The sequence below is a fragment of the Clinocottus analis genome, unplaced genomic scaffold (assembly GCF_023055335.1).
Source record: "Clinocottus analis isolate CAN_PGR_092001 unplaced genomic scaffold, fCliAna1.0.p SCAF_24, whole genome shotgun sequence".
Lineage (NCBI taxonomy): Eukaryota > Metazoa > Chordata > Actinopteri > Perciformes > Cottidae > Clinocottus > Clinocottus analis.
Genome location: NW_027175976.1, coordinates 6,956,881 through 6,984,342, shown reverse-complemented (window position 1 = coordinate 6,984,342; position 27,462 = coordinate 6,956,881). Strand labels below are relative to the sequence as shown.

At 48.2% G+C, this 27,462-nt stretch overlaps 1 protein-coding gene across 8 annotated transcripts in view; it reads right to left on the bottom strand.

The window, feature by feature from the left end:
• tns1a (tensin 1a) overlaps nt 1-27,462 on the bottom strand; it is a 70,623-nt gene that overhangs the window by 6,526 nt on the left and 36,635 nt on the right. For 4 of the 8 annotated variants that reach the window (XM_068590466.1, XM_068590470.1, XM_068590473.1 and 1 more), the window contains exons 6-24: nt 23,390-23,439; nt 22,932-23,103; nt 22,792-22,842; nt 22,160-22,282; nt 21,291-21,355; nt 20,784-20,867; nt 18,795-18,907; nt 18,645-18,705; nt 18,453-18,528; nt 18,227-18,371; nt 17,708-17,773; nt 17,363-17,488; nt 5,361-7,040; nt 4,330-4,410; nt 3,920-4,083; nt 3,680-3,824; nt 613-687; nt 332-358; nt 12-93 (exon numbers count right to left, since the gene is read on the bottom strand). In XM_068590466.1, the coding sequence (XP_068446567.1) occupies nt 12-93; nt 332-358; nt 613-687; nt 3,680-3,824; nt 3,920-4,083; nt 4,330-4,410; nt 5,361-7,040; nt 17,363-17,488; nt 17,708-17,773; nt 18,227-18,371; nt 18,453-18,528; nt 18,645-18,705; nt 18,795-18,907; nt 20,784-20,867; nt 21,291-21,355; nt 22,160-22,282; nt 22,792-22,842; nt 22,932-23,103; nt 23,390-23,439 (3,386 nt within the window). The remainder of the gene's footprint in view (nt 1-11; nt 94-331; nt 359-612; nt 688-3,679; nt 3,825-3,919; nt 4,084-4,329; nt 4,411-5,360; nt 7,041-17,362; nt 17,489-17,707; nt 17,774-18,226; nt 18,372-18,452; nt 18,529-18,644; nt 18,706-18,794; nt 18,908-20,783; nt 20,868-21,290; nt 21,356-22,159; nt 22,283-22,791; nt 22,843-22,931; nt 23,104-23,389; nt 23,440-27,462) is intronic. The other 4 variants (XM_068590471.1, XM_068590468.1, XM_068590469.1 and 1 more) reach the window with 4 other exon arrangements.

Genomic DNA, 27,462 nt, shown 5'->3' with positions numbered 1-27,462 from the left:
TCCCCACTCACCCATCAGCGCTGTGGACGGGGCTGCTGGAGGTGAAAGGGACGCTGAATGGTTGTGTTCTGCAGTCCCCGAAACTGCGATTATCTGATTATCACAGAAGCAAAGATCGTCAGTCTCAACAATGTGCGTCAGTCATTTTGTTTGAATCCAGAACCAAACGAGATGCAAACATGAAGTCGTCGTGTCGTGGTGACAGAGAGAGGAAATTATTCAAAAGTTCCGAATATAAAAAAAGCCGGGTTGCAGAACTGAAAAAGAAGACAAAGACAATGGGCTGAAAACAGGAGTCGCTTACGCTATATTGACACAGGAAACTCCTTACCTTGGTCTCCATCATTAGAATCAGAGTCTGACAGCAAGAGAAGATAGAAAGCCAGAGGAGAGGAGATGTGTGGAAGAGGAGGAGACAAGGAGGAAACGTTTGAGCGCAAAGCAAAACTGGGTTAGCGGTTAGCATTTAGTGGAAGCCTTTCCAGGAGTTATAAAGCCTCTAAGTATGTTCCATTTAACCTTTTTGTCCTCTTAAGTAGCTTTAATGTCGTTAGGATTTGACTTCTATGCAAATAAAGATGAATACGTGATATTTGACGGGTGTAAACCGACCTGATCCGGCCTGGTGATGAGGCTTCAGTCCCAGAGCCGACAGAGGAGTCTTGATCAAACCTGGAGGGGAGCGAGCTGAGGAGGGAACGACAGGGATGTGAAGAAATATCATTAAACATAACCAACAACGAGGACAACGAGATACCAACTGCACACACAAGCCATGCGAGGATGTCGAACAACCAATGAAAAGACACAATTCTTCACCTTCGCATCGATGCAATGCGACATGAAAATGCATCAGATGGCGGATGGTTGAGGCGCACAACGTACGATTAAAATGTATATTTAAGGCAATTGAGTAAGGTCAAAGGTCAGAGGCCCAGGGAAATAGTTTAACACTGTAAAAACTAGAATATTAGATGCATATGAACATCACCACAAAATGATGAAATGTAGTGCTTAAAACATATTAAATTAAAAGTACAGACTATTTCGTACTCTCATAAGAATCTGAATTATTTGACATTAAAAGGTCAGATATAAGATTGTATTTATCTCATATTTATATCTGTAGCAAAAGGAATAGAGGTGGAAGAAAATATTGATAGACCTGAGTATTACGATCGTCTGTCTTCTGATATTAAAAAACACTGTATTGATTTGTAATCAACAGTTAGCATCCAAAGGGTCACGGCACGTCTTTAGTCATGAGAAGATCAGAAGCATGCTGCGACCCAGACGGGGGTCGGATCCGTGTTAGAGTATGAAACAACATGAGTCAACAACACGGTTGAGATGGCGTCATAAAGAGTTATTTCCAAAAAGATCTTGTCAGTGAAGAAGCTAAGACACATTTTGAGATGGAAATAAAACAAGATCCTTTATGTTCCAGCACATCCAGCATTTTGGAAATACACTCTTCATTTGTGTTAATCCTCCACTTGCATGACCGGGATTGATCCCTCGGTGGCATGGAGAGGGGTGAGAGTTGTAGATGTGAAGGTTTGAGCCACAGAGCAGATTCTTACTGCAACAGCCGTGTGCGTTCAGGGCCGACCGCAGGACAGGAGGCGGGGCTGGTTTACCGAGCTCGCCGGCTACGCACGAGTCAGACAACCGGCTGATCACGGCGGTCAATGTCTGGAGATCTAATAGAGTTCGCTCGAAGGAGTGGTGTATTTGATTCGGCCGCTCCTTTAATTTTTGCCTGAACTTCAAAATGTCAAAAATTAAAGACGCGCGCAACACTTCTTTAACTTCAGTCCACCATCTATAGGTTTGATTTGTAACGTTTGAAATGAAAAGAAGGGTAAAGGCAATGAAAAAGAAGAAATGAAAAGAATGAAAGGAAGAATATATTCCATGATGTTCCTTCACAGTCACTCTTTACGTTGTCTTCTCTAAATTTGCCTTTTTTGTCGTCATTGGAGGATGACTTCCCATGTTAGTCAAAACGACATTTGCACACATTTGCTTTCGTGACGTTCAGTATGTTTTGCCGGAGGTTTTCCTTGGCGTGGCGTGACAAGTCAAATGTCATTTAAATGTGGGCTTTTTTGTATCTTCACGTTTCCAAGACTTGATGTTCATGTTTCCAAGACTTGATGTTCACGTTTCCAAGACTTGATGTTCACGTTTCCAAGACTTCGGACCCAACAAAAAGTGCTGCCCTTTTCAAATGTATATATTATATGAATTCAGTTAAAATGACTCAATCTTTCTCCGTCACCATGAGGACTGATCAGAAGTGAGCTGTCTGGAGAGGGCGCCGCCCCATGCAAAACACCCGATGCAAAACACAACACAGTAGTCATCAACACCTCTTTGTGTCTTCAATGTGCTGCAGGACTCTCTCTCTCTCGCTCCATCTTACAACACCAGACAGCGATGGAGCAAACCTCCCGCATCCTGCTCCTGCTGAGCTTTTCTGCAGCTTTCGCCAAGTACGTCTACATCCCGGAGATGAAGACCTGGCACCAGGCTCAGGAGTACTGTCGGAAGTATCACACCGACCTGGCTCCCGTCAGTAGCACATATGACATAGAGCGTCTTCAACAGATTTCCGGCAACGTCTCTACCTACATGTGGATCGGACTGGAAAGGAATTGCACGGACAGAAATAAATGGATGTGGTCAGGAGGTGGGAAGGTGTCCACATCTTTCTGGGCAATCGGTCAGCCGGATAACACAAAATTAGAAAACTCCGGCCTAATGTTTGACTATTCCTGGCACGACGCAGAAAGACGATTAGAAATACCCTTCCTCTGCTACAACGCGGTCGTGGTGAGGGAGAAGAAGACTTGGGAGCAGGCGTTGGCGCACTGCAGGGAGCATCACCAAGACCTGGCCAGCGTGGCCTCGGACACCGAGATGTTGCTCATCCAGAAGCAGTTGAGCAACCAGAAGGACGCGGAGCCCGTCTGGATCGGTTTGCGTTTCCTTCCCGGAGGCTGGCTGTGGGTGGACGGGCAGCCGCTGGATTACGAGGCCTGGGGACAAGAGGGGAAGCTCCAGTGTCCCGGCTTCAAGCAGAGGTGTGGGGCCCTTCGGGGGACGGGAGGGACGCAGGGAAAGAGCACCCACGAGTTTCCGTCGGTCAATGCGGGGTGGATGGATTACCTTCTGGAAGAAAAGACTTGTTGGCTGAATACTGCTGCAGACAATGTTAAAGTCGGGGAATGGGAGGCTCGTGACTGTGTGGAGAAACGCTATTTCATCTGCTACTGAGAGTTCAACTTGTGAAACGTTTTTGTACCGTTACTGTACGAGTTCATTGGTTTTAATTACAATAGGATTGCATAGTTGACTTTATGTAAAGTAGTTTGCTTTGACAGGTACACATTTGTTTAATTCATAGCAGTTTGTTTCTTTTGCTTTTTGGTGTGAACTTGTGTTTTTGGGCTGTATTCCATCATTTTGTTTCTATATTAAAACATCGTACAACCCCCACAAAAATATCTATTGAATAAAAACTCCAATCAATAAATGATGTATTGTGCATTTCTTTGCCGTTTTTTCTTTCTTTCTCTTTTTCTAATAAAAAAAGAAGACATCAGAGAGTGAATCAGGGGTCAGGGTTCAGAGGGTAGAGGAGCGCCCCCCGTCTGCAGCAGGGTGAACCTACACATGTTGAAGTAAGGAGTCTGTGGCGACACGGGGAAGCTGGGAGTCGGGGGGGAATTCTCACCACCGCCTCCAAAGGCGGGACAGTTGTCAAACCCGTCCGCCTCGTCGTCCTCAAACGCCTCCCGGTAGCTGTGCATGTGACCCTGGAAGAGACGACGAGGGCGCGGGTGTAAATAAAGATGTCCACGACCTGTACTCGGTTCAATCAGGTTTCGCACCATTACAACCAGACGCTGACCTCTCTGGGTCGCCCTCCCGGGTTGAGGGACAGCTTGTGGGCGAAGTTCGGCGAGTCCACCATCGGCGTGTTATCGTGGCTGCTCTGGTACTGTCCCTCACTGGTTGTCCGACGTCGACCCGTCTCCTGCGTCACTTCCGGGGTCATTCCTCTGGACCGGACCCCTGAAAGAAAAACAAATGCGGAATTTCAACTCGCCAGGTATATTTTTAAAAGTATCTTTTTGCTTTGCTTGTGCAACACCGTGGGAATATATAACCATCAGAGGTATATATCAAGTATTAAAAGGGAGTAAAACGTTTTTTTTTTTTAAAGCAGTGGAAATAGAGTAGAAACAGGAATTGATGAAAAGTGAGTGCAGGGGAAAAAAATGAAAGTCAGAAAATAAAAGCGAGGGAAAGTGGACAAACCGGAAAAGGAAAAGGAGCGATGGCGGTCAGACTCTTTCGATGTCATGCTGTCACTGATGCCCCGAATACGAGCGTTGTACTCTGATCCAGGGGGGGAGGGAGGTCAGGGTTGTGCATGGAGGGCAGGAGGTGGAGGAGAGAGGTGGAGGAGGAAGGTGAGAGAGGTGCAGTGGTGGAAGCAAATGGTGGGAAGGGTTGTCCATACAGCAGACAGATGGATTGAACAGAAAAGGAGAAGACATATCAGAACAGAAATGGATCTAATGAAAGTGAAGAGAAAATGAAAAGAAAATCAAAAGGAGTCAAATGAGATGACAACTTGTGCAATGTCCAATTATCTCTGTCGCTGCAAGGCGACATTATTTTCATTCCTATAGGGTTGATGAACATTTCATGTTTAAAAGTGGTTCAAAGTGAGATGCTTTGTGCCACTGGGTGGCGCCTTGGAGCACCCACACAGATGTAAATATGGATGCAGACAATGCATGGAAGCTGGAGCCTCTGAACGAGTGGCTATTCTTACTCTCGTCCCATCGCCACTCTCACCGACTCTGCTTCGTTTCAGCTGCGGAGCTAATTTTACGACTTCAGGTCATTACTCTGGTGCGGCGCCCCGCGGTGAATCGGTAACAGAAGCTGCTGAAAGCTGCACTGCTCATGTGCTGCATATGCTGCTTGAGACTAAAAGAGCCTCTGGCTGAAGTTGACACTGAATGCAGTCCAGCGGCCAAGCCAGTCAGCCACGTCAGCATTTTGGATGCACACTTTTTGCCCGGATCATATATATGATTAAATATATGAAACAATAACTGCAGATTGCTTTTATAGCATATTGTACTGCCTTGGATCTTAATTCATTTCATTATGGCAAAAAAAAAGGAAAATAAACCTGACTTGAGACCTGCTTTATGTTATGTAACAAACTAAAACGAATGTCATGTCTGCATATGTTGTAGTCAAAGTTATATGTATTGTTGCGTGACAATCTGCTGTTCATTTTCCTCATTTCAGACAAAAACTCTGAGTCTTACCGGCGATGCGGTGAGCCACCAGGCCCTCCAAGTTGAGACTCTCCTCCTCTGCTTCTTGCTCTCTGGGCAAGGATGAAGAAGACATGTCTTTTGGCTGGGGGGTGAGTGTGGGGAGAGGAGAGGAAGAGGCGCTGTAGCCTGGATAAGGAGACGAGCCCTGCGGGTCAGGGGAGTGGGAAACCCCGCTTCCTGGGTACGAGTTCACAGGCTTCACTGGCCCCTGCTGGTTGAAATTAGGGGAGGGATCTGTGGGGTAATGGTGGGCTGCTTGGCGTGTGTGGGGGTAGGGCTCAGGCGTGTGTGTCGGAGTGGTGTTTTGGTGTTGGTAGCCGGCGTTGGACCTCTGGGGAGAATAGACCGGGGACTCCAAGAGGGGGCTCTGGTTGGGCAACGCTCTCCCAGTCGGCCGCAGCGGCGGATTAAAGGAGTTGTTAATGGATCCGGAGTTGCTGTAACCATGGATGGCAGAGTCTGCCTGGTATGAGGGTCTTGCAAGGGTCTGGGAGAAGGGCGCCTGGGAGGAACTGAGGCTGTCCTCCCCAGGAGGCGCGCTGTGGGATTTGGACATCTGGGAGTTGATGGGGTCCAGGTCGAGCATGAGCATGTTGAGCGCCTCAATGGACTGCTCAATGTCCCGCTGCGAGGCCGAGGTGGGGAAGTGGGGCAAGCTGTGGGTCGACTGGAGAGGAGGGCCAAAGGGATCATCTGGGAGGCTGTACTGGTGCCAGGTGTTGAGACCTCTTTGAACAGCCTCCCGGCTACTGGTGCTCCTCTCTGGGGCCCGGGGCATCAGTTTCGGGTTGGTCTCGGGGCTGCCGGCTGGCGGATTCCCAAAAGACTGTGAATGGCACATCCCTCCCCCGTTCTGGTAGTTGTTGTATCCCCCCTGAGGCGATGCAGAGTCCGCGGACCTCTCTTGCATCGCCGTGGGCGTTCGTACCCCGTGCACGGGCATCTCGCTCAACTTTTCCCCGAGAGCAACTCTCTCAAGGTAGGGTCCGTCGTTCTGCCTGCTGGCGGGCGTCTGCGATTGGTAGTAGTGCTCAGCCGGGGTCGCCTGGCCCTCCAGGGATGAGAGCGTGCCCAAGCTGTCCACACTGTTGCCCTCTTGGCTGTTTGGCAGCTCGTCGTCGAGAATCTCCGTCTCGCGCTCCTCCGTTGAAGGGGCGGCAACGAGCCTGGTGTGGCCCCCGTTGACGTGCACCTGCGCTGGGACCAGGTGTCGGACACCTCCTCCTGGACTGGTGGACGTGGACAGGTAGGCTTGCCGTTGGTGAGTTGGTGCTTCGAGGCCACTCAGAAGCTGGTCGAGCTCTCTCTTCTCCTGCGGGCTGAGCGGCGGGTGGGTCGCCGTTGGGTTGCTGTGGTTCGCGGCGCCCTGCACGGACTGACTGTGCTCGTCGGTGCGGTCGGTCTTGATGGATGCGGTGGAGTTGCCCGAGTCGCTGCTCACCGAGAGGGTGTGATCGACGGCGGGCAGGGAGGCGTGGCCTGTCACAGGAAGGGTCTGGTCAGTGGTTTGGAGGGGGTGACTGGGCTGTTTTAACGGGTTCTCGGCATTGGTCAAGGGGTTTTCATGGACTGGGAGGCCGTTGATGGTGACAACTCCCTCCAGGGAGTCTTTCTTGCGGACTCTGGCATATAGACTTCCATCAAGTGGACCTTGGGTGTGACCAGCATCTGGAAGAGATGGAAAGCGACATATAGTAAAATCATAGTTCAAAATCATAAAGTAGTTCCATGCAGTCCCAACCATAAACAGCAGCGAAACAGACTACAAAACCAGTTTGAGATGCCCCCCTTCTGCACATGCCTTTTTTTACAGCTCCAGCAACACAGCCCCTCCAGCTCTAATAATAGCCAATTTGCAGTGCTAAAGCCCCTGTCACGTTGCGTCAGTGCGGGCCCACATGGTCTGACGTGAACTGGGGCGGCTCCTGTCCAACACACTGAAACAGCTGGTCTGCGGGAGCCAAGGAGAAGAGCTGCAGTGCCAGTTTGTCTTCAAGTTGACTTCGGCTGCTGAATCACGCTAGCAAAGTCAGCCCACATGTTGCACAATCAAAGTATCCACTGAATTGGTTCACAAGAAAGATGTATTTTTAAAAAAAGGGCATGTTTATATGATCTCTTTTGGTGTATTGTGTTTGTTTCAAATGGGGCAGGACAGTCTCGCATCTCAACTCAAACTGAACCAAACCTTTCTGGCCTGACTGCGCTTCAAATGAGGGAAAGAAGAGCAACTTTACAACTTTCACAACAGTCTGTAAGCCTCCACAGTAACACTGAGTGACTTTCAGTCTCTCTTTTGGGTCTAAAGGAAAAATACTAAACGTTTAGTCATGGTGCAACCACTGTGAAAAAACACCTCACTTTAAAAAGACAGTTTGTTGCAGCACATCTCATTTGTGGCACATGAACACATAAACAGAGGTCAGGTACAGAAGTGTAATTCACACACAATCTGTACTTCAATTATAGGCCAGGGTACCATTTCAAATTGTAAAACACTGCACGTGCTTTCACGAAACGCAACAATCGCACGTGCAACAGCTCATTCTGTGGTGACACTTGTGCTTCCCAGAAGAAAGTAATACACCAACACTGGCCTCCCGTAGCCAGTGTACATTTGCAAAGTGATACACGACATATACATGACCACGGCTGGCCCGTATGTGGGATATTCCAAATTGAGCGACCCCCGGGGACAGATGGTGAATCACTCGGACCGCAGCTATTTCAAAATCTATGTCAACAACAACTCACAGGCACAGTAGCAGCGAGAGCGAGGAAGTTGTAAACACAGTTTGTCCCTGTGGTTGTTTTTAATGACGACACGAGAATGAACATGATGAGAGTAAATTGTGAGGTTTTCGGGGTCACATTTTGTTTGAAGTTCGGTTTAATTTGTGTGAAATTAGACTTGAGTCAAAGCTTTATGGACAAGATGATTCAACACAAGTGTTTTTTTTAAACTTCAAAACAAGTTTAGTTGGAATGATGTTTCTTTCTTGTCAGCAGTAATTTGACAGAATTCTGGGTATGAGATTTTAATTTGATAGAATAAATGACTTCTATTCTCTAAATGCTTCAAATCATCATTACATCTTTGGATCATAATCAGCAAAAACATACTCCTTACCTGTATTTAAGATAAAACCTCAGAAAAAAAAACAAGAAAGGATGAAATATATCCTCTTCTTCAGCCAATCACATTGCCATTAAAAGCCATATTTGAGTCCTTTAGCAGCCTCTCGGTGACTGGACGTTCTGCTTCTGGGCTTCTTGTTACACTCTGCCTGTCCTCTCTGATTCATGTCCTCTCATCACCCAAAATGTGCTTCACTGGAGCGAGGTGGGGCCGTACCACCGACGCTGCCGAAAGGGGTGAGCTGGCACTCTGGGACGATCTGTGACTGTTCCCGGCAGCGGGGGGGGGGAGGGACTCTACCGCCGCCGCCGCTGCCGCCGCCACATCCCAGCTTCTTGTGAAGCCACGTTGTTCCAAATAAACTACAACTCCCACGCCATCTGTTCGCCTGGGTCTGCGGCACCCTTGCCTGGTGATGTCATCAGAGGGGATCCCCTCACTCAGGGTCAACCCTCCCCTCCCCCGTCTTACAGCCCTTTAGCAGAAGACGCTTCCCCCCTGCACGCCATAAATCCTTCAGTGATGGGATTTTACAAGCTTTTAGGAAACTAAATAATCTTCAGAAATTCAGGAGAACTGTAATTTACATTCACCACCAGCTGAGCGCCGTCTGCCTTTGACTCTCCCTCCCTCTCTCTCTCCCTCCCTGACCTTTAACAGAATAGGGAATGCCCTTGTTCTAGTTCATAAAAGATGATCTTTTAGTGCTATGTAGCAAAAAAACGATTCAAGTTTGCCAGGGTGACATTTTTTCCAGCTGTTGGTTAACCCCGCCCGATGGTAAATCAGGGAAGCAGAGGAAAGAAAGAATGTAAAAATGCACAAAGCAGCGGTTTCGCGGTAAAAGGACCAACATGTTGCTACAGTAAAGAATACAACCGTATTGCCAGGAAACATTTTCATTTACTATTGATTTAGTGTCACTTTGGCGTCTGTTGTTGGGGCTGTTGCTTACAGACCCACAAGCACCGACTTTAGCTGATCTTCCAAATACAAACCAACCAGTTCCAGTAATGTCTGACATGTCGCAAAGGTTTGACAAACGTATGCCAACAGGAGTGACTCAATGGTCAAATAGGCCCGCGAGTTTGGTGTCATCCTCTCGACTAAGTAAAGAACAACGTTGAGCATGACAGGTACTTACTAAACAAGAGTTGCAAGGTCACGACCTTTACATTTGCCCCACACTCGTGGCATGTGCGCAAGTCGTGAGAAACCTGGACTCGTAACGACAACCGCATGGGTTAAAAGAGATCGCCCTTCAGCTCGGGTGACCAAGAGAAGTCAAACCTTTCAGGGATCCAGCGTTTCATTTCAGATAACCGCGAACATTTGGAGATTGAAAGTTCATTCTTGTCAGCGGTTGACAACAACAATCCCACTTCAAAGTAGCTCAGTAGCTCTTCTAGAGCTTTTGATCGCATGGCATGATCTTCCAGATAAAGAGGATAAACGGTCCCCTTTAAAGTGCTCTCAATCTAAATTTACATTCACATATAAACACTGTGATGGAGGTACGAACCAAGTAGGGACCAATCATATTGAATGACTGCATCCCCTACAATGCAAGTAGCATCAGATGTGAATAGCAGACCTCCAGTCTGTTATTAAACCGAGCGACTGGCACAAACAAGCAGCTCTATCTCAGTAGAACAAATACCTTTCTTCTGGTGTCAATAAATAGCTGCAGCAGACCCCAGATTAGACGGTTTGAGTCACCAAGGCTCGGCTCACACAAATAGCTAACAACTTGTTTCCTACTGCGGTGAACGAGAGTAACATGCCATTCTCTCGGCTTTAAAAGGAAAGAGCCCGCGTTTACCTCGATGCTTTCACATGTTCAAGAAGTGCGAAGAAAAAAACCTTTGCTCAAATTTACAGTTTCAACAAAATGATGAGACAATTTAGCTCCTAAACACGGGGCTTTCATCAGTTTGGCACTGAAGTCCCGCCCTTTCTCTGGGTCTAACACATGCACACACACACACGCACACACACTGTATTCGCTCATGCGACAGGTGCTTTCCTCTCGTCAAAGTGCCAGAGGCATTGCTCACACAGCGACGCACACACACACACATTCACACGTACATACACTCAGCACCTGACTCTTGCTGTATCCTCTTAAGTGTTTGCTTGAGTGTCTCATTGCCACGTTGCAGCCTTGGAGGCCATTAAAAAGCCATTTAAACACCTGCGGCCAATGGTTTATTATAAATAGACAATGTGCTACAACCACTGTAATCGCTGTATGAACTGCACCAGCTGTGATGTTCTGTTCATAGTTAGCACTTTTGAGATTAACAGGGCAGGCTGATGGAGGCGCCACATTTGTCAACACACCTATAAAGCAATGAGAACATGACTCGTTGGTAATTTTGGTGCTGGACATTGTGGCTGAATGAGCTGTGTGCAGACACATTTCTCTCCTGTTAGCTTGTAAACCTTTGCTGAGCACCGAATGTTGGCTACTACTAACTCACGGTATCACACTTGCCTTCTTTATTTAGTTGTTTTTACTAATTAGGTCCAAAAGACCCAATGAAGACAAACTGGCCTGTGATGGGGTTCCTCAGGGTTCTGTTCTCGGACCACTTGTTTCCCTTTATATTAATACATTTTATGCAAAAGTAACATTAATTCTTGGCCAAATCCAGTCTATAGGTCTAAGTAGAGTGTGCTGAAATTGTCCCCTTGATCCTTTATTAGTATTAACTGAAGAAGAACATTCATAAAGCTAACAGAGTTTTTCAACATTAGAAAAACCACCACATATTTTTAAAAGGTTTCTGGGTGGATTGTTCCTTTGAATTGTGTTATTAGCGGCTTTAGCAGTTTCCAGGGCTGGTGGAAAGTTAAAGACGGGGTTGACACTTACACGATGACCTTATAAAAAGGGGCCAAACTCATTTTTACAAAACGCAGACACATAAATATAGAAACACACCTAACGTTTGCACGCAGAATTAAACGGTCCCACGGTGGGTCTCGCACCCACTTAAGAAAGAGGTCTGCAATCATAGTTTTATTGGATCCGGTGTGTGATTTCATGTATGTTTATAAGGGAATATATATGCACGCATATGCATACAGACATCGACAGTGCGAGCTATTTACAGTGGAAAGTTGACCTGTTTATGTGTGACAGCAGTAAAAGTGGGAGGTTGGGAAAAGTGAAGCACCGAGTTTGAAAGTGTTTTACAATGATGAAAAGAACCAAAGAGCAGTGAAGAGAAACAATGCTAAACTTAAACTTCAAGGAGAGCATGAGAAAATATCTCTTTGAAGATAAAATGGGAGAGATAAATAAATAAATAGATTCTTAATTCAAGAATATTTTTTGGAAAAAGCAGCGGAAGGAAGATACAGCAAGACATTTTGTACATTTCTTGGATTTAAAGACTTTTTCTTATACTTTTCTTGCTCAGCACTTGAAAAAGCAAAAGTTAGGTAGTTCAATTGAATTAAAATGTACTTGAAGTACTCAATTCTGGCTCGACTCGATTTTTTAACTCACTCACCTTTTCATTATAAGATAAACTTGCTCAGTCAAGATGGATATCTCTAATGTGACCAACATGCTTTTTATTCATGGAGCTTTGGAGATCTACAATATCCCTTTTCATCCAGTTATATATATATATATATATATATATATATATATATATATATATATATATATATATATATATATATGTACACAATTATAAACACTGACGGGCCGTGTCGGGCATGTTCATGCAACATCGACACACACCGTGTTGTAAGAGTCATCAGGTATGTCTCAGCATGATGTGACATTCACGTCACAGTTTTCATATCAACGTGACGACGGCCAGTCTGCATGCCAGCAGTGGGTGGCTGGGTTTGATTGACAGCTGACGGACTTGTCTTAAAGCCGTGTGTGTGTGTGTGTGTGTGTGTGTGTGTGTGTGTAGGACATAGGAGACGCTGCAAAAACACGCTCGTTTGCACTGATTTGAGGGGAAAACTTTGACTAACTTCTTCCAAATATAGATTTTAAAAGGTATTAAGAAGAACTACGTTGAGGCTGCAAAGGGGCCATTGATGTCTTGCAGCAGAGCATGAGAGGGAAAGAGCTCCACCCCATCAAGGGACAACAGCCCGTCAGTGGAAAAGGTGTCATGGTTGGTGTATCAGTGACTGGCACGAGGAAAACTGTGGCAGCTTTATATTTGCCGTGTCTGCCTCTCTCATTCCCTCTACCATCCAGTGTCCAGCTGTCACAGTCGGAGGTGACGTGACGTGACTGGATCAGTGTCTCCGCGATTGCTTTCAGGATGATGTCATCCATCCGCCCGTCTGTCATCTGAGCGACTGTCATAAAATGAAATACGCCTGTCTGTCTGTCTGTCTGTCTGTCAGTGCGTCTGACTGACAACCAGCTGAACTCCACGACGGATTCATGTCGACTCTTTTCCCTTTCGCGAGCGAGGAAACGTCAGCTGCGGATTGGGATATGCCGTTGGGATGAGTCGGTTAGTTTACTGACAAATTGAAGTTCGTATTATGTTATCGGTGCAAAGGAATGTTGCAATGAGCCGACGAACGCCAGGAAGAAGTAGGGACGAGCTAACAAACGTGCATGTAAACGCTGCAAGATTTAAAATAAAACACAGGAATACGTTCAACCTCAAGGATACGCACGATGTGTTTCTCAACCACTGTGCCGCTCCCATGTGCTCCGCTCAAAAAAGGGCCATGTTAGCATCTTTGCATATGAACAAGGAAGTAGCCCATAGTGCTAAAGAGGACCAACAGGAGCACGTCAGGGTGATTCGAAGGCCTGTGTGTCTGCCTCTGTGCGTCTGGCCGTCTCCTGACTGGCCTGCATCTGCCCGTCCATCCGTCTTTCACTCATGAGGATCAGTAGCTGTCATAAAAGTGCATCTGCCTGCCGTCTCGCTCGATGTTGGTCTGTCATCTCGGTGTCTTCTGAGCGCTTTGAGACAGAAACCTTCTATATCTCAGTGCAAAAGAGGCTCAGTCACAACCCTAAGCGTTCGGATAAAGTTTCAAAAGCATCTGTAAGTCAACCTCGGGCTTTGACAAAAGACACTTCTGGAATTTACAAGTGAGGCTCAATAACACGGATATAGAAGAAGACAAAGCAGGAGCAGGTCCTCACACAGAGAGAGCCATATGGGGACATGGAGACAGACAGTAGGAGAAAGGAGGCATTAAGAGATGAGGACTGGCTCAGCAGGGTTTCCAGGGCTGGGATTTGAACCTGCTGCTGTAGCTCACTGTGCTGTCAGCGAGAAGTCTAACGAGAAGCATTATGTGCTCATGCAAGACACACACAGGGGGCTTTTAAAACACCCGAATGCTCTCCGTTTCTGCAGAGATTTGGAGGCCACTTTCTGAAACCCTGATGGAGGTTTGATACCAAGATACAAAGGATACAAAATATGGATGTGGAAAAGTATAGGAGCGAGTCTTCACGGCATCGAGTGCTGGACGCTGAGAAGTTGTAATACTGACATTAAAAAATAAATTATGATGTTTAACAGAGGAAGACATGTAACACAAATGATGTCATTTAAATGCTCTCAATCAACTTAACTCATGTTTTTCAGTTGTGTATAGCAGAAGACTTCCCTTTAAGTGTTGCCCTGCAGCGACAACCAGAAAAGCACATGTCAAATATAAACTAACCAATCAAAATGTGCCACTTCTCACCTACTGAACGATCCCATCGCCTCCCAGTCCGAGCTCTCTGGAGCTCACATGGAGTTACCAACCGAGGTCCCTAATAGTTTTGGTATACCCAAATTGCAGCCCGCTCATAAAATGTTCCGCACACAAATTGCTCGCCCCGTGACTCATTTTCTACCATATAGGTGCCAAACACACAGGATGCAACAGTGTTGACATGGAAACGCAACAAACAGACAAACAGACTCACGTCCGCGGACCGAAAGAACAAAACGTTGGATTCAAGTCTTTTTTTGGGGGGGGTCTGGGAATTACCATTTAAGGGCAAAAATGCATCTATTTGCCATGAAACCTTTGTTTTTGGTGCATGATTTTCTCAAATTGTATTCACTGTACGTTACGCGCCGTTTGAAGCAGACATTTTAAATAGTAAAGAAAGTTGCTGGAGGAAACCCCGCGGCCTCCCAGGACGACTCACCAACCAACGCTGTTCAGCTGCTCTCCGTCGCTCCTCTCCGTCATCCCTCTATCTCGACTTCTTCTTTCTTCCTCCTTCATTCAGACGTCAGCAAAAGGAAAATAACTCTCCCTTCGACGTTTTGGCGAATCTTTGCAAAAGTCGCGGCCTCTCCGCTCCTCGCCGCCTCTCTGAGCCTGAGCGTCTCTATCTCTGTCTCTATCCAGCTATTCCAGACATGTTTCAGGGCTCAGCCCCAGCCAAATATGGGAGGAGGGCAGTACACAAGGAAGAGCTGTCACCGGGCCCGCTGCCCTACTGTACGCCACACACACACACACACACACTGGAACACACACACGCTTATTCTCCTGCGGCAACACACTACCTTTAGCGGTTCGGTGGTTATTCTTATTTTTCAGAAGTCTCGGGATAATTACGTTCCCAGAACACATTTAAGTGGCTTTCGGTCAAATTAGAAACACATGAAACCTCCACTCGCGATCCTAAAGATGCCGCATGAAGCGCTTGTAAACATCCGCGTGCAGTTCGAGTTTTGACGCGGCAAACTGTGTCGCCGGCGCCACCAACCTTCTGCTCCGGCGTCGCGCCGAACGTTTGGACTCGTGCCGTGAAGCTTCACGACAAAAATCAGCAAATGAAATCAATCATTTCCAGATGTTTTACTTAGTTTCGATCATGTTTTGTCCACTTTAAAAAAAAAAAAAAAGAAGCAGATTGGCTGGTATCAGTGCAGCGGCGCTTGCGGCTGCTCGGTGGCCTTCTGACTGGTTTGACCTCCGGGGTCGACAGCTGCCGCCACGCCACGGGGCTATTAGTGGAGCAAAGGCAAGCCGACAAACACAAGGTGCACTGCACACACACTCTTAACATACCACGTAAAAAAAACCCAGCAAAAGACCCACATAAACGAGAAAGACTTGCAGGCATACACAGACGTCTACGCACGTCCACATAGTGTATAAATACCGGGTTACGCAAACACAAACAGCTGGACTCAAACCTTCAAACGCGCACACGCTCCACACGGCCGCCATCAACAACCGCTTAAGTGCGACACTCGCCACAAATACCTTACAGAAAAGCTAAGGACGCCTCTCCTCGCGCTCGCCACGAGCGAGGGCATCGGTATGACACGCGCGCGCCTTGCTAAAGCCGCCTGATCCCGCGGGCGCTTTTTAAGACACCCGTCTTTCGTCGAGTCCTCTCGAGCGGACCGCCAAGGCCGCTGGCCTCTGTTTAAAATGGCGTCGGGATGAGTTCACCGAGCATTCGCCGCCTGAGGATGGAGCGATCTTTTTACACCCGGACGAATAAGCAAGTCTGGATTCTTCAAATGATACTTGATGAGTGAGAAGCGTCCGGCCAGCGTGTAAAAATAGGCCTTCGTGTGTGTGGTCGACTTAAATGAGTATCCTGCTACAAAGCAAAGCTAAAAAGGCAGTTTTTTAAAAACTTTGAATTCAAATGCTCACAGAGCTTTTGAACGAGCGTCTCTTCTGTCATTTTCTTGATGTTTTTTTCTCTCCAGCTTCCTCTTTTCATTTGGATTCTCGCATCCCGAAGTGTCGGAGCGAAAGGCTGCAATCAGAGAAATGAACAAACTGGCCGGGAGGGTTTTTTTTTTTTCTGCCACCCATTCAATTAGGATCAAACTTGCAATCCCGGCGATTCCCACTGACCTTCTTGCAACACAGCAATTACCGCAACTGTTCTCCGGGGGACGTTCATAAGAAATTAAATGGATCTTTGTGAAGACGTGTGACGACAAAAAAAAAGAAAAATCCCATCTATAAAAGTGGATGCAGCGCTACGATGGCTGCCAAGTCCCGACCCAAGTGATGCTGAGTGCATCCTGCTGGTCCGTCAGAGCCACAGCCACATTAAGTGGAATGGTTCACTTAAAAAAATACAACATTAAGGATATGTTGTGACATTATCAAGGTGTTATGTTCAGTTTATTTCAGATATTGACATCAAAAAGTGACTAAGTGTTTGCTGTACGTCACTCATGTGGCACGCCATGCATTGATTCTTCTCGAGATGAGCGAATAGGTGGGAGGGGCCCACATGACACAGGCCGACCACGTTTCAAATTCCTGATGGGGACGCCGGGTGTGGATGGAGGTGGGCTTGGGCCCTTGTGGGACTCGGGTTACAACCCCACTGAGGAGTGGGCAGCCACCGGCAGGGCGACTGACGCCCCCCTATTTCTGCAGCGGCTATTTAAAGGACTAATTGACAGACCGGGCTTTAGGAGGATGGGGAGGGGCTGCAGGGCTTAGAGGAGGAGAGGCGGTTTGAGGAGAAGACGGATCTTCTCCTCAGTCCAGTGCAAAGTGCATCAAAGCCGGAGATCTCGAGCCGCGGCGGCCGACGGAGGAATCGGATTCATGTGCTCGGGATGTGACGCGCGGCTCTGAAACTTGCGCGTGAATCCATGAGAGCGCGTGAACAGAGTTCATATTTGTTCTCTTGTGAATGAAAATGGAGTTTGAGGCGATAACGCTGATGGTTTTTTGTCACAATAATAAGAGTGTAATAGGAGAAAATCTCCCAAAGCAACAACACCAGATGAACCGTCGTGACATCTATTATCGACTGTGGATAAGTGGAGACAACTAATCCATCAAACTGTGTGTGTGTGTGTGTGTGTGTGTGTGTGCGTGTGTGTGAGAGAGGAAATGGACATACCGTGCTCGCCGTCCGCAGTTTCCTCGCAGCGCTGGCTGAAGCTCTCGTACGAGTCCCAGCGGATCAGAGGGTCCTGGGTGTTGTAGTCCACAGAGACGCTCGGCCCGTTCTCCAGGTGGCCCAGGCCTGAGGAACAAACGGCATGATGGGTAACGGAGTCCTCACGCCAATCTATCTGGGCGATGAGAGTTAAACTCTTCCAGAAAAGTGAACGCTTCAATTGAGAAAACGTGTCACAAGATGATAGTAAATCGCTAATATATCAGGATTAATCATGTTTGTTGTTGAGTCACGTTGTAAAGAGCTAAAGCAACATTTGCCTGTCAGTCAGGAAAAATGTGTTACCTTTGATTTTTTCCGGTGCATAAGAGAAAACAAACTCCACCTTCCCGTACTCTGGGAACCTCTCATCTGCAGAGACACACAGGGTAAACATGATGTTCTACTTGTAAAATAAATGACACACATGTCCACAAACACAACATATGTAATGACATTGAATGCATGCAGCGTTACAGTAAAACATGCAGACAAATATGAACAAAAAACATTGACAACCACAGGTCAGATGTCAAGATTTCTATTTCACGCCCGCAAATTTCGGGCTCATCCTTTTTGGAGTTTTTATTTAAAAAAATTATTTTGCAGTGCGAACGTTCTGCTGTTTTAACACTCACTCCAATTCATGTCATGATCAGCAGCTCGATTAAATGATTAAGTGTTCAGCTGCTTTCCCAAATCCCAATGAAAGTTAACAACTGCAAACAAAATAGCTTTCATTTCCTGTTCTGTGATTGGCAACTTTTTTTTCCTCATCATCACAAAAAAACCAATATTTTGAACAAATAAAAAAATCACACCCACCGGGAGAGCCGTTACCTTTGTAGGTATCGTCCAGCTCGTTCTTCCCGAACACCACCCCGAGGTCGTGGATGGCGCAGGTGTGGAACTGCACCCTGAACATCACGTCCCTGGTGGAGTTCCTGTACCTCTTGTGGTAACACTTCAACTGCGGGGCGGTACGAAAAGACACCGTCAGCGCGCGCACCCACGGCCTTAACACAGTGCGAGTAGCATCACAAAGTCTCACCAGGATGTCCCCCTTGAGCAGCAGGCCGGGCTCGATGGTGATGCAGATGCTCGTGTTGCTGTCTCCTTGCACGTTGCTGCAACCGCAACAACAACAACAACAACCACAACGGGTGAGAGTCAAATAATTCAACATGTATAGCGTAAAGCTGCGCATTCAAAACGCACTGAAGTGGAATAAAAGTGTCCGTACTATATTCCTGACGTGTAGACGGGTTGCATGGCCTGGTAGATCTTCAGGAACGGGCGGCAGCCTGCGGGGGAGGGGAAGTCAGAACCGGAAGGCATTTCCAAAAGAGGAACCGGGCAAAGCCATTTTTGTGCGCGTTCAGTGGACGCTCACCTCCTTTGGACTCAAAGTTGGGGATGCCGTGCATGATGACGTGATGCAGGAACAGAGGCTTGTTGTTGATTTTGATGTGTCCGGAAAGAAGGCCGTTGAAGTATCGCACGTACCTGAACACAAAGGGGAGTGACCGTGAAGCGACATCCTGCATCCGCTAACGGCTACATGATCCAGGCATTTGGAGCTGCGTCCCTCATCCTTGATATAAAAGGCACTCGCGAGCTCCAGCCGCAGGTAAATTCCCCTCCGACTGCAGAAACAAACAACCTTCATCCACTACGGGAAGTGTCAGAGCGAATCGGCGTTGCAGAAGAGGCCAGTCGGGGGTCCAGCTGAGTTAGTGCGGTTCGGTTGTTAACGATGATGGCACCCAACGTGACCTTGACCGCGGGGTCGCCGCATGCAGACGCTCGTCCCTTTGCTCCGCTGTCAGCGTCCAGATGGTTTCGCCTCTCTGAAATTCAATTAGACTGAAGCGGGGGCGCCGCGAGAGGAGGCAGGGGCTTGTAGGTGTCATCTGAGGCCTAATCATGCTCTGTGTTTTATCAATGCGTTGTCCTGTATCGGAGCTTCTGCACGCGGCCTGCGAAGCTGCACAAGCATATGAATTGAATAAGACTGCAGCGTAGATTCATGATTATTGTCCGGCAGTCAGACGAGCTTGTTTCCTTCTGTCACAGAGGCCATGTTGCTACTTGTTCTGGTAATAACAGGAATAAAATACAAATACAGGCTCTTGAAATTGCAAAGGGTCTGTATTTAGTCATTAAACACGAACCACGATGTCATTTCCTACCGTTCGAAAACCGAACGCAAAGTTTCTTGATGTACTCGATGAAAGAAATATCGTTGCTCAAATGTCGGTCCATGTGAGCAACTTTAAAAACGCACATAAAAACAAGTTAATGGAGAAGAGAACCCATAAAGCAGTTTCCAGCTGACCCGGCGGCAGCGAGGCCTCGGCTTGTTTGCTGTTGCGTTCTCACGTTTCACAACCGGCATGGAAATCATTTAACGATCCTAAAATGCTCTTGTGTAATGTAACTCTTTTAATCCAATTTTTTTCACTAGCTTTCATAGCAGCAGCAGCAGCAGCTCATCTCCTAATCGTGATGCTAATGTCACACATTCCAGACCATAATACTTGCACACTCCAGGGGCAGAGATAATTATACCCGGAGCAGGAAATAGCAGCGGGGGCAGAGGGCAAGCCTATAGACCTGTTAGAGAACGGCTGGCTGACGGGTTCACAAGCCCAAATGAAGTGGTGTTAAGTCCCCCCGCTGTTTCCTGTGTTTCCTCCTTTCATTCCCTGCAACCTTTTGTCCGGGACGGGCTTTGGATCGGGTATCCTCTTCTCCGCAGGTGAAGACGAGAGGCGGGGGGGGGTTCAAGCCTTTCGGCGGTTAATTGTGTGTTCATGAAGAACCGGCTGGGGATGTGGAAGGAGCAGGTTCACGAGGACGTCTCAGAAGATACGAGTCCTAAAGGGACTTTGAGGCCTCTTTTGATCGGTTCGAATTTGGACTTTGCGCCGTATTCGCGAGCATACCGCTATCTTAAAACGCTAACAGTGAAGAAGAAATGGAGGAAAGTATGCTCTGGTATGCTCAGGAGACAGGAATGGACCGCCACCGAGCCCCGCCGCCTCCCCAGAGACCCCAGAGGAATCCCTCAGACGGACAAGATAGACGTTCACTCACAATTATCCCAATTAAAACCAAACTGGAGATAAACTAAAGAGGAAAAAAAAAAAAAGGCAAGAATTTCCTCTGAAATGTTAGTTATACAACAACTGGATGCTTCAGTCTGTCTGGTTTTGGAGTAATCCTGCGTGTGGCTGCATGAAGAGCATGTTAAAGCCCCCCCCCCCCTCTCTGTAGGCGTGTCCGTCTGCTGTCACAGAAGCTGCAAACACTCGGCGGCAAAAGGTCAGACTCATAAAGCTTTGGTGTCAGGCAAACAGGAAGTGAGGTAATAACTGACCGTATCTGCGACGGCTGGCCCACAGGAAGTGCTTTGTCCTCGTAGAAGCGCCGCATGGCGAACCTGTCCAGCGCCTGGTCGGCGCTGCAGCACACACATTCACACATTGTTGTCATTGGTCGTACTGGAGAGCGTTTTACATCATTCATCACTTACAAAGCAGCTTCAAATCCTCCTGGCTCCCTCCCACCTATCAACATCTGGTCGCATTAAAGAATGATGACGTGTTGGGAGGGCTTCTCCTCGCGGAGCCAGAATAATAAGCTCCAGAGTTTCGCAATAACAATCACATCGGCGTTTAATTTTCAAGGCCGCTGGAGCCTCAGACCTCGAGGCCCGACTGTGACTGACAAGTGCTCCTGTCCTTATAAAACCTCGTGAGGAGGGGAGTCAGAGGAAATCACACTTTTTAAACGTCAGCAGCCTTCATTCCTCACCTCTGATTAATCTCAACGACAGCCAGTAGTAATCAAACGGCTGGATTGTGTGTGCAGACGTGTTTGATACCTTGCGGATATGTTGCTGTAGTGCATGTACGCCGCCACCACCACCCCCGTCCGACCTCGGTTGCCCTGCGACACAGAGACAGAGACAACATTTCAAAGTATTAAAACACAAAGAAACGGAGGAACAAATACATTTACCAGATGTGACGGGGCCGGCGCGAAAGCTGCAGGGGTTGGATTTGAAAACCCGTGAAGCTGGACGCACAAACAACAGGAAACAACGCTGAATGTTTGTTGAAAGTGACCGGTCCAACTCTGAGAAAAGCAACGCGTCTGCTCCAGATTAAAGCGAGCAAGCCGGATCAATGTTTCACTTCTGCTCCACCGTGACCGCCTGGGAACATCCTGCATCCTACTGAGAGTTTAAACAAGACACAAAAAGGTACGAAAAACTACAAGAAATGAAAAAAAAACCCCACAATAATCTGTGTTGGTTTGAGAAGCTCGGCGGCGACGTGCGCACATCTCTTTAAACTTTTAGCGACGCAACACACATGCTCCGTGAAACTCCAGATTGACGTCTCCCCGCTTCGGTTTTTGTTTGATGAAACAAATAAAAGTCAAAGCGTGATAATAAGTGAGCTTAGCTGGTGCTCGTTGCCACATTTGTCATCTTTGGACGGCGCCACGCTCGCCGCTTCCCACCCACTGTGCGTAGCTCCGGCTTCCTGCTGAGCTACGCTAATCATCTTCACACCGGATGGACGAACACGAGGCGGCTATCGTCCGACGCGACAGCGGAGCGAGTGAAAGCGTCTCGTAACGTCGACACAATGATACTTCCGGCCGAGCACGAGGAGCAGGGCGTGGCCTCGACCATGAACGCGTGTTTTTTTCCCCCGCACATCCTGAACCCCCCCGGGGCCGTACCTTGTTGTGCAGCACCACCACGTTGCGCGGGTCTCCGTTGAGCCACGTGTCGATGGCCTTGCACATGCTGCAGATCTTGTCCAGCGCCGGCGCGTGGTGGTCTGGCCAGCCGAACTCCACCACCTGAGGGCCACAAGGGAGGGGGTTTCTGTCACGTGGTGAGCCGTGACGGGGGCACCGCTGCATGTTTTTAGGACGCCGGCGCCCAAGGAGGCCGTTTCCTCGCGGCCCTTCGATCTGACGCGGCACTTTGCTGCGGATTCATCAACATACCGGCCCGCCGTAAAGTCCATCTAACGCTCAAGCGCGTGGTCAGGTCGTAGATGACTAATGTACGTAAACGTGCAAACAGATGGATGGACATAACCTTTCAAACAAGCCACAACTTAACCGTGCAGCACTTAAACTAATTTAAAATCCCGGATAGTCCGCTGTTTGACCGGCAGCACTTATCAGAAGAGTGACACTGCTCTTTGGCTGCGTTGCAGGTTTTATGGAAACCAAACCAACCAATCACACATCAGTAAACACATGTCTTGTACACGTCTCAGTAGTTGAATCAAGAGAGCTCTGATTCCTTTTGCTTTGGTTCCTCTCACAGGAAGCCAAAGGCGATCCAGCCGCTTTGGTACCTTCGGGTTCAAATTGGATAAGTCGCTCCTCCACTCGCTCAGGTTGAGAACCTGAAACCAGAACGAGAGCATGTGTCAACGCATCGGAGCAACGCTGAGAATGCTGTTTGTCCCCCGCGCCCAGATCCCAGACTCCTCACCAGATAGTGCTCGCCGTGTTTGGACCGCAGCATCGTCGCCACCTCCTTGAGGTTGGTGGTGTAGCTGCGTTCCTCGGCGGCGGCGGGGAAACAGACGGAGATGATCCTCTCTGTGATGTAGACCAGGTCCACCTCATAGCTCTCCTCCATGGCCGGGACCACACTCTGGCTCCTGGAGAGGAGGAGAGAGGCCAACAAAGCTTTGCATGACGATCAGCCGACACAGAGGCGCAATAGTCATTTACATTCCTTGGAAAAGAGGAGAAACGTGCAGCGCAAACAGTCCTTTCTTTCCAGGTTCGTCATGAAATGAAGTCGCGTTCGGGATCAAAGTGGTTTTTTACCCGAGCTGACAAATGAAAGGAGGTTTAAAAACTGAACAAAGACGCTCAGGAAGTGTGTACATCTGCACATTTGCATTTCGTGCGACACAATAGTGTAACAATGCTGCGTCTTACCGCGACTGCTTTCGCCTTATCTCCACACTCTTGCAGGACCTCGCAGATCCCTGAAGAACACACACACACACACACACACACACACACACGCACACACACACGCACAAACACACACACAGAAACACACACACACACACGATTTATAAGCAAACTGTCTGGTAATGACGGGGATGTTATTGAATTAAAAGCCGACGTCCAAAGTGAGGTCACAGTGGTTGAATGGAAACTGTTTTGGAGGAAAAGAAAGAGAGAAAAGAAGAGAAGGAACAAGGAGAGGAAGGGGAAGGAAAAGGATAAAGGCAGCAGAGGAAGAGGGGAAAGAAGGAGAAAGCAAAGAGAACAAAGCACACAGCAGAAAGAGAAAGGGAAGGAGACGAAGAAAAAAGAGAAGCAGAAGGAGAAGAAGAAGAAAAGTTCAGGATAAGCCGAAGAAAAAGAAGAAGAAGCCTAAAGAGAAAAGTTTGATGAGAGGATGAGTTGGAAAAATAGGAAGTAATATTACGTAGTATTGGAAATAAAGAGAGAACAAGTAGAGGAAAGGGAAGGAAGAGAGGGACAGCGAAAGGAGAAGAAGTGAAAGACAAATAGAGGACGATGAAAAAGACAAAGAAAGAGAAGGATGAGGATGTTGGGAAAGAAGAGGTAACAGAAGAACAAAGAGAAGGAGTGCATTCAGAAAGGGAGGAGGAAGAGGAGGAAGAGGAAGAGGAGGAGACAGAAATCACAATGCATCAGTGTGTTCCAGGAGAAAAGCCTCCTGACTCAGGACGTCAGCACACACACGCGTTCATTATCCTGCGTCTACTGAGGAAAGCCTGCGAGCTGCTCTGCAGCGGCGGGGAAACGCTCCTAAAGACGCCGCGCTGTCGAGGAAGCGCTGCATTATAGATGCGCGACGCGGCTCCCCCTCTCTCCAGCCCAGAGGAGGAGTTTGTCTGCCGCCGTCAAGGAGACGCACGCCAATCCGAGAAGATAAGGACGACGGCGGGGTTTATCTTCATCCCCGTCACACACAGAGAGAGAGAGAGAGAGAGAAAGAGAGAGAGAGCGAGCGTTCAGCATCACCGGTCAAGTGGTGAAACCGATATTGGCAGGAGAAGGCCCTGTAATCACGGCGCAAGGTTAAACACACGGCCCGGAGCTCGCTGCCGAGCGGCCCTCTCACAGATGAAGCTAATCCCCCCCCCCCGTCCCCCGTCCCCCAAGAGCCGAGATGCGAGGCATAATTCTCCGTGATTTGACAGGAACCAGATGCCGAGGCGGACCGCGGGCCGCCGGTGTCTGCGAAATGAAACAGCCTGTTCACACGGGGGCTTCGGGGGTGTTACGCCGGGCACGTTTCCCATCGCAGGAGCAGCCGGTTGTTGTCTTGTAGCGACACGGGGCGCCTGAACGCCTCGTGAAAGCCGACGCAGCAGTGGAGGGAAGCCTCGGCCCACTCGAAGGCACCGCTCGTACGGTTTGAAGGCCAAAACCAACAGCAGATTGTCCAGATATTTCCTGCGCAGGCAAAGCGCGACACTGCACCGCTTCTGGCTTCCAAAAACACATGAGTGAGTGACATGCTCCTTCAGTAACGTCAGCCTCTACACATTGAATGCGTGTTCATCCGCTGCTGTAAATAGTGTCCAGCTAATTGCCTGTTTGAGCGTTGAGAAACATTGTTTTAGTCCCTCGACAAGACATGTTGAGGACAATATAGATTAATATCAACAATACTCGTGAGACAGAAAGATAATTTGTTGCACACTTTAGCATAAACGTCATTGAATATGATCGAAAGCTCCAGAAAACCTACAAATAGACCTTGTGAAGCATTTTGTCCACACAAAAAAACAACACAATTTAAGCAGCATGAAACAACAAAAAACGTTTTTGCGGCATTTTGGACTTCCTGTGTGGGCGTGGCCTACCTTGCTGAACAGGTGGGTGCTCCACCTCCAGGATGAACGCAGGTGAGCCAAACGCCTTCGCACGGAGCCGCCCGGCGACATGGCCGCAGTTTTAATATCGCGACCGTGAAGCCGAAACAAAGACGCTCCGGCTCCTCACGATGGTGGAAGACGGCAGACTTCATCAGCGATTGTGTAACGTGCGTATTCATATCCACGCATCTTCTCTCCGGTCCTTCCTCTCGACTCTCGTCTCCAGACTTTCTGCTTCCTCTCTCTCTCTCTCTCTCTCGCCCACGTTGTGTTCTCTGGCTCTCCTCCTCCCTCCGTCTCATTATCTCTCATTATGTCCGACTCCCCCTCCCCTCCTCCCTCCTGTCGTCTTGACTCCCTTTTTTTCCCCAAGCAGCGTGTTTGTGTATGTGTGAATGTGCAATGTGTTTGTGTCCGTCTGCGGCACATGTGTTTGACCTTAATTGCCCTCAAGAATCGAGAGATTTCTCAACAAGTTGCTGTTTTTTTTCTGTCCTATCTTCATATTTCCCCTCACTCGTCATGAAGGTCGGCACATTTTCTCTTTCTACTCTTTGTGCACAGTTTTTACTGCAGTGTTTTTGATTCACAGCATCCTCTCCTGAGCCACAAACTGATTTTTAGAAAAAAATTCCCATAGTGCACTTGGATGACCCCCCGCAGGCCCCACACTGACCCAATTATGGTCACAGTGGGCCGTTAAGGACTCACCAAACAAACACTGTGTGTCACACACACACACACACACACACACACACACACACACACACACACACGTTTATAAGGAAACCTTATGATGATGATTCTTGGATTAGTTATGAAGGCAGAAAACGGGGATTTCTGGATAAAAAAGAGCAGTAAAAGTATGTTTTCCCATGAATATATGTATATTTTTATATATGTTTGATGAGAGGTAGCAGCCACATCATTGGGATGATTAATCTTAATTACAAGCCTCAATTCATACGTGAAATGTCTGAGTATTTACTCCCAAAACCGCTACTTTGTCATTGTCAAATTGTTTGTGACAACTTTCTATAATTGCAGTCAAAAAATAAGCCGCGTCTGTCTGTGTATTTTAAGTGGAGGCATTTCTCATAATCACATCCACGTTTTCCCGTCGACCGTGCTGTGGAGAGGATGAAGCTACTCGTATCAAGCCTTCCTTTGTTTCTTGTTTGTGCATTTCACCAAAGAGGATGAACACAATCGTCCGCCTCTTATTGCACGAGGAACGCGGCACGGGCTTCCTGTTGATGCCAGATAAATACACAAGCATGAAAGTATTATCTTTAAGGGTAAAACGCAGCTCATAAAAGGGTTGCAGCTCGGCCTCTCAGCTGCTTCCTGCGACCTGCAGTGAATCAACCTGCACAGAAACGTCTCGGTCCTGCGGACCTCCCCTCTTCCTCTTGTGTGGCGTCTCCGGCTGTGACTCCATCTCCACGCCGGCTGGTGCTCGCCGACCGATCTGCGTCCATGATCTCCCTCTGAATCACCGCCCGCAACCTCCGCCGCCGATCCAAACACTCGGGGCGGCGTTCCCCGACGCTTCTCCCTCGCGAAACACGGGCGAGTCGTCACCGTGACTCACGGGGGAGAGCGGGAGAACGGGGAGGCGGGACATCGGCGCTGCCGTTATCTTTCAGCGCAAACACTGCTTCTGGTTCTCGCGAAAAGCCTGAAAAACGTTTTCGGCGAGCCCACGCGGTCCGTTTCCCCTCCGCGTCGGCAGCGGTTCTCTCCTCTCGGGGTTTTCTGGAAACCTCTCCCTCTTGGAAACAAACACCCTTCATGGTTTAGCAATGTCAAGCTAAACATGCATGCCTCGTCTCGGGCCAGGCCTTGGCAGCCATTTCTGGCGCAGACGAGACACAATTTGCAGTGAACTGGCAGCAGCAGATGTCACGGCAGCTTTTCCACCATTTTGTAAGGTATGTATAATATTTCTTTGTACTGGCACGGAGCAGAGCGAGGGTTAAATCATTTACCTCAGGCCACCTGGCTGTACCGAGTCCAGGATATCGTCACGGGCCGTTTCATCTCCGAGGTCACTATTTGCCAGGAGAGAATCTGAATTGCCGTCGTTGTGTCTTCACAGTGTTCTCCAATTCATGGTGGCTTTATTTTAGAGCCGGGTCCCTTTAC